Genomic DNA, 12,620 nt, shown 5'->3' on the forward strand with positions numbered 1-12,620 from the left:
TACAGCTTGATGCAGGACATGGCGGGCGACGTGCTGGTCATCGTGCGATGATGTCGTAGGGAGCTATGGCTCTGCAGATGCCGAGGCCGAGCCATTGTGGGGGGCTCGGCAGACATGGATCCTCAGGCTGCCGAGCCCCTGAAGCAAACTGCCGAGGCCTTAGAAGGAATTATTGGTCCTGGGTACTGATTCCGAGGCCACAGTATCCCAGACGTGGCTCCCCACGCTGCGTTGTTCTCGGAGCAGGAGTTGGCAGCATAGTGAGGCATGGGCGTCAACCATGTGCATAGTGGTTAGCACAGTGGCGGGTAACCTCTGCCCAGTCCTGCCTTCTGTCCCGTCGGCCATTCCGCTGTACTGTGCCGAGCATGCGGCCGATGTCAGGGGCAGCAGTTGGCTGAGTTAATGCGACACGACATTTTGTCAGAAGGACAGGTGAAGGAAGAGGCAGCGGAGTGCTGCCGAGCCCGCCTCGCGTGAGACGGAGGGTCGGTGGCCCGGCCGAGGCCTGCGACGAGAGGGGGTCGGCCGAGGCCTTTGGTGGGGGATCGCCGAGGTCAGCGGTGAGGGGGCCTCGGGCGAGTCGGAGAATCGGCCGAGGCCAGCGGTGTTTAGCTGGTTTCGACTTTTACGAAGTCTAAGCAGTCGTTTTTTGGTTCTTGCTTAGGGTACCCCTTCTCACGGTATCCGACACACTGCGTCTAATAAAATAAAAAATTAATTTGGCCTTTAATAATTGTTGCAGTTAAGAGATCGGGGTATATAAAGTTGCTAGAGAGACCAAATTACCTTTGGATAATATCTATCATGTCTTGGTACTCTGTTTGCTCTTTTCTTAACGAGTCTAAGATGCTCAACCTGACTATTGGCCATATCGATGACTATCAATATCCAGTGATTGCTGCATATATTTTTATACACAAATATGATCGACATTAACTAGAGTCAACATATATATATGGGAGATAGCTTAGCTAGTTAGCAAATAATTGAACAAATGTATATATGATCGACATTAATTATTTAACACTCACTTGAAGTTATAGGGAAAGAGTATGTCCTTGTTTTGTTGGTTCACTAAGAACCTCATGAGATTTTTCTTGAGTTCAGCTTTCCATTCAGGCGGGGGATTAGGGTGTTTGAATACGACATTTGGATCAACAAAACCAACATCATTATCCTTTCTCTTTCTGAGTTATGTCATCTCATATCTGTATATATAAAAATATAGTGTGAGGATATATAATTTATATATATACATGTAGCTTTATATATATACACTTTAATAGTAGAAAATAATCACACTTACAGACAATAGCAGCTAATGAAACTTTTGTCGAGAGAGTCCATGTGGGGGTATGCCCCCCCCCCGGTATCCTCAAGACAAGACATGGGCCACACCATCAGGGGTGGCCCAGCCCACAAGATCAAGACGTGCACGGCGCTGCTCGGCGTGCACCGCAAGATATTGTATAGTACCAAATAAAATACTTTACTTATAACTCTATCCCTCCAGACTATATAAGGAGAGGCAGGGGTCCCCTAGCGGATAAGCTACTTTGTTGTCCAGATCAATACAATACACCAAAGACACAAGACGTAGGGTATTACGTCGATCAGACGGCCTGAACCTGTCTAAATCGTTGTCTATGCGCCTTGTGTCACCATCCGGTTCCTGATTACGCACACCCCCACCGACAAATCTACCATCGCGGGATATCCCTCGGTGGACTGCCGACGATATTCTGTCGACAGTTGGCATGCCAGATAGGGGTTGTGTGTGTTGATCCATGGCGAACCAGATGGATCTCAAGATCAATCCCATCTGTGGCGATTTGGCTTCTGACGGCGGCGTCAGTCACGTAGGATGTAGTCGTCGTCTTGAGGCTATTCGTGGCAGCTTGACGTCGCTACGCAACTCGTCCTGATGCTCCTGTGTTTGGCCACATGATTCTACGCTCCACAGCAAGTTTGGCATCAAGAATACTGTGTGTCATCTCGTCTCCGTCCACTCCAGATGCGATTTCATCTCAGCTTTGTTTAGATCCGATCTAATTACAAGTCGATCTGCAACTCCACCTTCTCTGTCTCCAACACGCATCAATGTTCAAATCAAGGCCTCAGTAATCAAGAAGTCTTGTCGTTAAGAGACGGTGATGCACGTACAGCGACATGCAACTTGCATCATACAAGCAGCGACAAGCAGACAACCAAGGAATCTGTACGCCATGCAAGCCAATTACTTGAGCCATGCAAAGCTAGTTGCATGCGCTTATGTATATACGTATATACCTAGAAGGAAGGCCAACTATAGATTGCTACGGCACTTGCATGATCGCCGAGAAGAACAGCGCCGTGACAACCGTGACCGCCGCCGTGATGACAGTTCGGAAGTTCGAGCGTCAGGCAATTTCGTCAACGCCGACCAGATAACGCCATACGCCGCCGACCAGACTTTCTGCCTAAAGCTAAGTCACGCTTTAATATTCTTTTAAATATTCTCCTATCTTCGTTAATCGTCATAATGTTTCTCCGAGTTATTTTCTCTATATTTGCTCTCAAAACGATTTTCCGAACCCTCGAACAGTCATGTTGATGCTCGGACGCCTCCAGAGACGGCCCTGTCTTCGGTTCCTCCCTACACGTGCATGAGCGTCTGCCCTCTGTGTTATGGGTGGTCGGCAGTGGCTTCTTAGCGACGCCTATTCCTCCTACACATGTACGGGCTCCGCGCTCGACGTTATGGACTATGGGCTAGCTAGGGCTGGAGACTCAGCTACACACTAACTGTTCGGGCGGTTTATATTAAAACATAAATATATTTTCACACCAACTGATCGCCAAGCTGCATACGCTATTTCATTACCATTGCTGATTTTTCTCCAGAGTTCATTTATTTTTACATCATGTACTACCCATTCTATATATTTGTATTGCAGGGTTATCGTCCAGGTGATCGGACCAACTGGTGCTCGGACTTCTCCACCGATCAACTGGTCGGACCGCTTGGTTCATGGACTCCATCACCGACCAGTTGATTGGATTGTTCGCCGGTCGCTTCTACTCAATGCTCACTTCGCCGCCGACCAGACTGTTCGCCGCTCGTGCTTCATCGCCAGCTACGCCGGTTACTCCTCAGTGCTCGGATTCCTTGTGCTCGAGGACTAAGTGGGCACACTTCACCACACGAATGTCGCCAGCTACGCCGAGGACTCCTCGGTGCTCGAACATCGCCGCCTACGCTGGGGACTCCTCGGTGCTCGAACATCCGCCTACGTCGGGGACTCCTCGGTGCTCGGTCATCGCCAGCAACGCCGGGGACTCCTCGCTCCTCGGTGCTCGGTCATCGCCAGCGACGTCGAGGACTCCTCGCTCCTCGGTGCTCGATCATCGCCAGCGACGTCGGGGACTCCTCGCTCCTTGATGCTCGGTCATCGTCGGGGACTCCTCGCTCCTCGGTGCTCGGTCATCGCCAGCGACGCCGGGGACTCCTTGCTCCTCAGTGCTCGGACATCGCCAGTGACGTCGGGGACTCCTCGCTCCTTGGTGCTCGGTCATCGCCAGCTACGTCGGGGACTCCTCGCTCCTCGGTGCTTGATCATCTCCAGCGACGCCGGGGACTCCTCGCTCCTCAGTGCTCGAACATCGCCAGCGACGCTGGGGACTCCTCGCTCCTAGGTGCTCGGTCATCGCCAGCAACACCGAGGACTCTTCGCTCCTCGGTGCTCGGTCATCGCCAGCGACACCGGGGAATCCTCACTCCTCGGTGCTTGAACATTGCCAGCGACGTCGAGGACTCCTCGCTCCTCAGTGCTCGGTCATCTCCAGTGACGCCGGGGATTCCTCTCTCCTCGGTGCTCGGACATCGCCAGCGACCCATCGCCAGCGACACTGGGGACTCCTCGCTCCTCGGTGCTCGGTCATCGCCAGCGACATCGAGGACTCCTCGCTCCTCAGTGCTCGGTCATCGCCAGCAACGTCGGGGACTCCTCGCTCCTTGGTGCTTGGACATCGCCAGCGACACCGAGGACTCCTCGGTGCTCGAACATCGCCGCCTACGCTGGGGACTCCTCGGTGCTCGAACATCCGCCTACGTCGGGGACTCCTCGGTGCTCGATCATCGCCAGCAACGCCGGGGACTCCTCACTCCTCGGTGTTCGGTCATCGCCAGCGATGCCGGGGACTCCTCGCTCCTCGGTGCTCGGTCATCACCAGCAGCGCTGGGGACTCCTCGCTCCTCGGTGCTCGGACATCACCAGTGACATCGGGGACTCCTCGCTCCTTGGTCATCGCCAGCGACGCCAGGGACTCCTCGCTCCTCGGTGCTCGGTCATCGCCAGCGACAACAGAGACTCCTCGCTCCTCGGTGCTCGGTCATCGCCAGCAACGCCGGGGACTCCTCGCTCCTCGGTGCTCGGTCATCGCTAGCTACGCCAGGAACTCCCTAGGTGGTCGGACATCGCCGACTACATCGGGGACTCCTCGGTGCTCGGATCTTGCTACGTCTCATCGGTGTGCTATCAAGCTGCTCCATGCTGTTCGGATTAGGGTGCTGATCTTGGGCAGCACATCTGGGGTCTTGATACGTGCATATCAGACGACGTCGGAAAGCTTTCAGACTTCTTTTTCTTTGACCCTGCTACAAGATTCATTCTTCATCTTCTAGCAGGCTCGGGGACTAAGTGGGCACACTTCACCTTGCGGTGAATGTGCGCTTTTCTCATTTCGAGGCTACGCCCGGGGACTGGCTGCCAGCTCAGCTGGTCTTCTACTTTCTGACCCTAGCACCACGCGACTACGTCACCTACTGTCAGGCTCGGGGACTAGCTGTGGGGGTATGCCCCCCGGGTATCCTCAAGACAAGACATGGGCCGCACCATCAGGGGTGGCCCGGCCCACAAGATCAAGGCATGCACGACGCTGCTCGGCGTGCACCGCAAGACATTGTATAGTACCAAATAGGATACTTTACTTATAACCCTGTCCCTCCAAACTATATAAGGAGAGGCAGGGGTCCCCTAGCGGACAAGCTACTTTGTCGTCCAGATCAATACAATACACCAAAGACACAGGATGTAGGGTATTACGTCGATCAGACGGCCCAAACCTGTCTAAATCATTGTCTCTGCGCCTTGTGTCACCATCTGGTTTTTGATTACGTGCACCCCCACCGACAAATCTACCATCGCGGGATACCCCTTGGTGGACTGCCGACGATATTCTGTCGATAGTCTAGGTGGCATAGTTGGTGTAATTCTAAAAACTCGACATATATAACATCATCGCCACGGAAGTAATGTTGGTTTCTAACTCTTATAGAAACAAAGGTCGTCTCTCCCCGTTCACACGCCGCCATGTACCACTTGTTTAGAAGGTACATTTGCGTACCTAGTTCACCTAAGGCCTCAGGGTTGTATAGACTTTTTTCCATGTTGAAAGGGTCGAGATGGCGGACTAGAGGGGGGGTGAATAGTCTTTTCTAAAATTAATCACGTCGGCTAACCGAAACAAGTGCGGAATTAAGACGATCAGTCTAGCCAAGACTACACCTCTCTATCTATGTTCTCTAGCACCTTCCAAAGATACTAATTAAGCAACAAAGGTGCCGGGCTAGCTAGAGCTCACCTAACCAATTCTAGGAGCAAGGTCACATAAACCTATGCCACTAGTACTTTAAGCAACAAGGGAGCTCCTACACATGCTAGTAAGCAAAAGCACAAAGCCAACTAAGCTCACTAGCAATGCTCAATAACAAGACAACCAATGCCAAATTAGAAAGCACAATTACTTAGCTACGCAAACTAAGTAATGTGACTAACAAGGTTATACAAACCAAATTAGCCACGCAAGCGAGCTACTTCTATGCTACACAAGCAAGAAGGTAATTAGCAAGCTACACAAGCTATCTAATTACAAGAGCAACAACACAAGCTTAATGTATATGAAAGTAGTTAAAAGCTTGTGTAACGAGGATGCAAACCAACGGAAAGAACAAGGTTGACACGATGATTTTTCTCCCGAGGTTCATGTGTTTGCCAACACGCTAGTCCCCGTTGTGTCGACCGCTCACTTGGTGGTTCGGCGGCTAATTGACATCACCCGCCAAGCCCGCACGTTGGGCGCCGTCAGAACCTACCCCTTGAGTGAGGGTAGCTCAATGACACACTTTACTAAAGTTGCTCTTCGCGACTCCCGTGGGGCGAGCACAACTGCCCCTCACAAGCACTTCTCCGGAGCGCCGCACAAGCTTCTTTCGGGCTTCTACGGAGACCACCACCAAGCCGTCTAGGAGGTGGCAACCTCCAAGAGTAACAAGCACCACCGGCTTGCAACTCGATCACCTAGTGCCACTCGTTGCAACCTCACGATGCAATCGCACTAGAATCGCTCACTCACACAATCGAATGATCACTATCAAGTATGTGTGAGATGGAGGGCTCCTAAGCACTCTCAAGCATGGACACAAAGTCCCCCAAGGTGCTCAGCACCAGCCATGGCCGAAGGTCACTTCTATTTATAGCCCCAAGGACTAAACTAGCCGTTACCCCTTCACTGGGCAACTGTCGGGTCGACCGGATGCTCCGGTCGTGTTGACCGGACGCTGGTCCTCAGCGTCCGGTCGCCTGATGATAGCCACGTGTCACCTACATTCAACGGCATTCTTTCGATCTCAACGGTCATCTTCTGACCGGACGCAGCAGCTTCAACTGATCGGACGCTGGACCTCAGCGTTCGATCGTTTACAGTAAGGTACCGACCTTGACCGGACGCGTCCGGTCGCATGTGATCGGACACAGCCCAGCGTCCGATCACACTCCAGCTCCTGCGTCACCATGCATCAGCCTGACCAGACGTGCCCTGCCAGCGTCCGGTCACTTCCAGTGCTAGCGTCCGATGCACTCTGTGAGACCCTGTCTTTTCTGTGTAGGGCGCCGGTGGCACCATCGGACTGTTCGCACTCTATGGGCGGACACTCCGCCGGTGGAGTTTCTTCACCAAGTTGATCCACATCAACTCCAACTCCATCTCCTTTGTAAATGTGCCAACACCACCAAGTGTGCACCACCATGTGTATGTGTGTTAGCTTTTCATAGACATTTCCCAAAGGATGTTAGTCACTCAACTTGCCACGCCACTCGATCCTAGCGACGATGCAAAGTTAGATCACTCTAGTGGCACTAGATGACCGATATGCAAACAAGTTTGCTCCTCTTGATAGTACGGCCATCTATCCTAAACCCGGTCATAAACTTCTCTACACACCTATGACCGGTAAAATGAAATGCCCTAGGTTATACCTTTGCCTTGCGCATTCCATTCCATCTCCTCCAATGTTGATGCAACACATGCACCAACATGATCAACAATGATATGATCCACTTTATATCATCACGTGATCATATTGGTTCATCGATCTTGACTTCACTTGCTCTTCACCGTTGCCTTCGTCCATCGGCGCCAAGTCTTGCTTAAGCTTCACCGCCACACGGTCCATCGCTCCAAAGCCTTCAACTTGCCCTTCACGCTTGCAACCGGTCCATCAAGCCAAGTCTTGTCTTGATCTTCTCCACCTTGATCACATGACTCAATGTCATGTCTCATGTGCAATGAGCTCCTTCATCATCACATGTGTAAGCTTTGCAACATCTCCAAGCCATTTTCACCTTCATGGCATATATTGCTCACACACATGTATCTGTGGACTAATCACCTGTGTATCTCACATAAACACAATTAGTCCACCTAGGTTGTCACTCAATTACCAAACCACACAAGGACCTTTCACATGTTCAAATTTCTTCCAAGGATCCACTTTCGGAGCAGATGGTCCTTCAGCGAGCACTTGGACAAGGTCCAAACCTGTATCCTCGTAAAACCAAACCAGGTCCTCAAAATCGACGTCTAGTAAGTCTAAGTTTGAACCATATTCATTATGAATGACAAGAGGGGGGACTGATTGTTGCGATTGTTGTTCGAGTTGTGCAACACCTTTCCCTGCTATTGTCTTTTTCTGCGCCGCCTCAAATGACTTGGTGAGAGAGCGGTTGTAGTCTGATTTTGGCAGGGTCTTTTGAGATTCCCGCTTTTTCTGGTCCACCTTCTTTCTTAGAAGATCTGGAGGTAGGTAGAAGTACGGTTTCTCCGGGTTCTCCCTCGCTTGTCATTGCTTTTTTACTTTTTCGAAGAAACTGTTCACATCTTTTTGTATTGCAGCATTTAATTCATTTTCACTTTTCTCGTAAGACAGTTTTGGGGAATAACTGGATTAGAGGAGGCTTTCTTCTTTGCCGGCTGATGGGTCAATGGCTTCGTTTGCGGGGCGGACCTCTTAGGAGCTGGCTGCTTCTTGGTCATCAAGGGAGGCAAGGCAGCCGTTGGAGACCTCCTTGAGGTGACGGCGGTGGCGGCGTTACATAATCATTGTCCGGAGCATTATGATGATCTGGAGATTGAATAATTGGACTTAGGTTGGCGGAGGCCCTGCTGTGTGAGTACAAAAAAGAATAATTAGGTATAAGAAATTGTTATTATTAATCATGCATGCCAATAGAAAATTTGTGAAAAATTTGTTTCGTTCACTTTTGTCCGCACCTATTGTCTGGCACTGGCAGTTGAGGAAGCGATGGTGGACTAGAGACCCCGGGAATAATGATGTAGCGCTTGCGCCATAGTATGAATGTCTTCTCTGCTTCTCCTAGAGTCTTCTCTCCATCACCTCCTAGAATGTCAAGAGCCAGATCACTAAAACCTTTGTTAACTCTATCCACTGAGACGCTAACATATTCAGGTGGTATTATTGCCCCATGGATTCTTGGTGTCTTGGTAGGATCTGGAGGAGAAAAAAACACCGAGAGCCACCATGATTGTGGCATTCCCTTTTGGAATATGTAGCTCACATGATATGAACGGTATAGTGATGTCATCCACGGGGAAACGTAGCATTGCGTCATCTTGATTTGGCAACTCCGTGGAAGCGTAGCTGCTTTTCAACTGATCAGGGGGGCTAATATTAATGTTGATTCCTGGATCTGATGCTTACCTTTGGGCACTCATTGCTATTTGCACTTGCTTTATGATTTCCTCCTGCATTCTAGCTTGCATGTCTTTTCCGCGCTCCTGTGCTATAGGGTGTGGTTCATTTGGGCAGGTTTTCCTTGGTTTTAACAGGTACCATATATATCCCTCCCCCACACCATCTTCCCCGGCCCTCTGTTTTTGAATCATCAAAATTTCAGAATATCATGTGAAAATTGATGTATTAGAGCAGCTACATTCAAAGCTATGAAGTTATACATACACGCATACGACGTACTTACATATACAAATATATATACGTACGTACACACATGTTGGTGCACATAAAAGTCATGTTTATCAGTTGGCAGCGAGGATTAATGCGTACCCAATATAATTAAGGAAGTACCAGTCATTTCGAATGATACACACTCAGAGGAACGACTCAGGCAATTAAATCAGGTATTATCTTGTAGTACTATGATTAGTTGCCATTTCATGAATATCCAAGTATACTATGATTAGTTGCCATTTCATGAATATCCAAGTATTGTATATCTTGTTGATTGATTGAGCAACATGATTTAATTTTTTTTTGAAGGAAATATGTCTTCTTAAACAATGGTCACACCCAAACATTGTGCAATACTATGGAAGTACCGTGGTAAGTTCTACTCTCTCTCCGTTTCAAATTTAAAATACCAAACAAATGCACTATCAAACTATATTTTATGGTATATCTAATTAATCTTGTTTGGCACTGTAGATGTCTGTGATTTTTTTCTGAAAACTTGGTCAAAACTAGAGAAGCCTGACTTAGGACAAAGCTAAAAATAATTAAGCTTCACTGACCTGAAGATTTAGTTTGCTGGTTCTACTCCACTGTTCAGTGTTTACCATTATTTGTGGAGTTGCATTACAAATTAGCTGCCCATGCATAGCCTTTCTAACTGTGTATGTTTCCTTACAGACTGATCGTGCGCTCTCAATTTATATGGAATACTGTTCCTAAGGGCACTGAATCCATGTGTTACTTGCCAATGGTCCTTTTAAGGGATCTATGATTCGCAGTTATACTGCACAAATTCTCTCTGGCCTTGCCTTCTTGCATAAGAGGAAGCATATCCACAGGTTGTAGTATAGTACATTGTGTAAAACTATTTGCTTATATTCCATAAATATCTGAAAATGCAATAATCTTTCCATGCTGGTTTTCATGGCAGAGATATTAAAGGAGCGAACATACTTGTGGGCTCTAACAATGAGGTCAAACTTGCTGACTTTGGATTGGCTAAGCATGTATGTAGTTTTTCCTTTACGTCGTTCTCCTTCTGTTCTGTGTTTGTAATTTGGAATCTAATTTTAGCTAGTCTCTTGGAGTTGCTCTTAGTAACTTGGCGGTTCAATTATCGTAAGATTTATCCTTTTTTTTTTGGGATTAACGAGTCAAGTGCTAATTCTCTTCTCTGAAATATTCTCCATTGTACAAACCAAATTCAGTCTTCCCAAAAAGAGTATTAGTTTGTCTCTAAGCGCAGTTGAAGTTGATACTGCCATGTTGTAGTAGGATTAATGTTATTTTCTTATAAGGAGGCATTAAAGCACTTGCAGATTTCAATTTATTTCTTACGAAACTGAGAATCAGCTCACAAAAAAATGGAACCAATTTTTTAAGGACTTGTGTTCATAGTCTGTGGCTTTGCTCTGCTGTGCTGTGCTGCGCAGCTTGAATGAAGATCCTTAGAATTGAAAAGTTCCATGGTCTTTGTGTTTTGACGAACTTGTGCGTAAAGTATCAGGATCCTTTTGGTGGTCATCATCACAAGGAGCAGAAAGAGTTGTAGGGTGCAGTTTGTTTCCTTTTCCAAACGCCTTCGTTTAATTACTTGTATGTTGAAGCAGATAGCGACTTTGACTGAAGTACACACTTCCTGCAGAGGAACTCCTTGCTGGATGGCTCCTGAGGTGAGCTCTTTAGAACACTAAACTTTATGCATTCTTTGTTTATAATAATGTACTGTGTGTTTGTGAGTAAGCTTCTATCATCATTGGGAACCTGCAGGTTATATTGAGTAATTGCAGTGGGAAAGGATATAATCTATCTGCTGACATTTGGAGTGTGGGATGTACTGTTATTGAAATGGCAAAAGGAAAGCCTCCTTTGCATGGATACGAACCGGTATGATTTCACTTGGCACTTTGGCAGCTGCATTAACCGTTATGAATGATGCTGAGTCTTCTCTGATCTTATCTCATACAGGTACCAGCAATGTTTAAGATTGCCAACGATGATACATATATACCTGAAATCCCGGACGTTCTGTCAGATGAAGGGAAAATTTTCTTGCAGCTGTGCTTGCAACGCACTCCAGCATCTCGCCCCTCTGCAGCTCAATTGACGGATCACCCGTTCATTCAGAACCAGGGAAGCTGAGCTTCCATTTCCATACATGACAATGGACGACAAGGCTAGATCAACTCAGTGAAGCAAATTGCTCCACTGCCGCCTTTGTGGCTTGAACAACACGAGAGGACACACAGGGGAGGGCGCATGATGAAGGGGTGATAGTGATACAGAGATGAAGAGGAAGATTTAGTTCTCTCGTTTTTTCTATCATTGATGTTGTTCGTTTTTCAAATCGGAATGATTTTTTTTTCTAGAGAATGTTATCCAAATACATTTTTTTTGTGAGACCTGATGGATGGGGCCGGATCTCGAGGTTGACCAGATCAAAGCGGAGCAGACTAGCATGTTCGTTTCGTCGTAAACGATCGTGAATTATTTACTGCTGGCTGGTTTGGTGTGAGAGAAAAATACTGTTTCAGCTTATAATCCACGATCGTATATGATCGTATAAGCCCACCCGAACAGACTGCCCATATTGCTCCTCTCTTGTTTGTTTTCCTTCGGCTCTCTTTGAATCTTTCCAGATGAATTTTTAACGTGAATGCACTCTGCCAGGACCTCCAACGTAGGGCCACATATATATAGTGTCATTGTTTGGTCAATCCCTTTGCTCACCTATAGTAGATTTTTATCATCATGCTCTGTACGTATGTGGTCTGTACAGCAGTAAATTAGCTCGAATTTGAGAATATCATCCATACTAATGCTTCATCATGATCTTATCTTTAATTGGAAGACATTCTGTGTAAGACCTAAGCTAGTGGAAGAACAACTTAGCTTAGATATATTGTTAGCTTTGCTACTCAAAACTAGATACGTATCATATTTCAGTTTTTTTAAAGTATTTCAGTCCTTATTGAGTTATGTACAGTAGTTACCAATGACACCGTGCGGTGTTCTTACATTTGCTTGGATATGAAATCTATCAACGGCAAGGAGTTCGAAGACTTTCTCAAAATCTATAAGATGTTGCGGTTTTAAATGCTACACAACAAAGAAGAATGCCTGCTCTTACCTTGGCTTATCCCAATGAACTCGGCATTGATCGCAGTTATCAAATTTAATTATTGCCGCAGGTGAAATATATGCGGTCTGTTCGCTGGTTGGTTTCTGGGCTGGTTTGGGCTGGCCAGTGCTGGTTTGTTGTGAGAGGAAAACACTGTTGGCTGGCTGGTTTGGGTTGGCTGAAACCAACAAG

General features: G+C 47.5%; 1 protein-coding gene across 1 annotated transcript; it reads left to right on the forward strand.

Moving 5' to 3' along the window:
- The first annotated feature begins 2,331 nt into the window (after nt 1-2,331).
- LOC136532544 (mitogen-activated protein kinase kinase kinase 3-like) lies at nt 2,332-11,663 on the forward strand. Its single transcript, XM_066525127.1, is given in 8 exon segments — nt 2,332-2,406; nt 9,418-9,477; nt 9,617-9,679; nt 9,986-10,146; nt 10,239-10,318; nt 10,922-10,980; nt 11,078-11,194; nt 11,276-11,663. Coding segments are annotated over 8 exon segments (789 nt in total). The 3' UTR covers nt 11,450-11,663.
- Nucleotides 11,664-12,620: the final 957 nt, after the last annotated feature.

This window comes from Miscanthus floridulus, unplaced genomic scaffold, assembly GCF_019320115.1.
Source record: "Miscanthus floridulus cultivar M001 unplaced genomic scaffold, ASM1932011v1 fs_649_2_3, whole genome shotgun sequence".
In the NCBI taxonomy this organism is placed as follows: Eukaryota; Viridiplantae; Streptophyta; class Magnoliopsida; order Poales; family Poaceae; genus Miscanthus; species Miscanthus floridulus.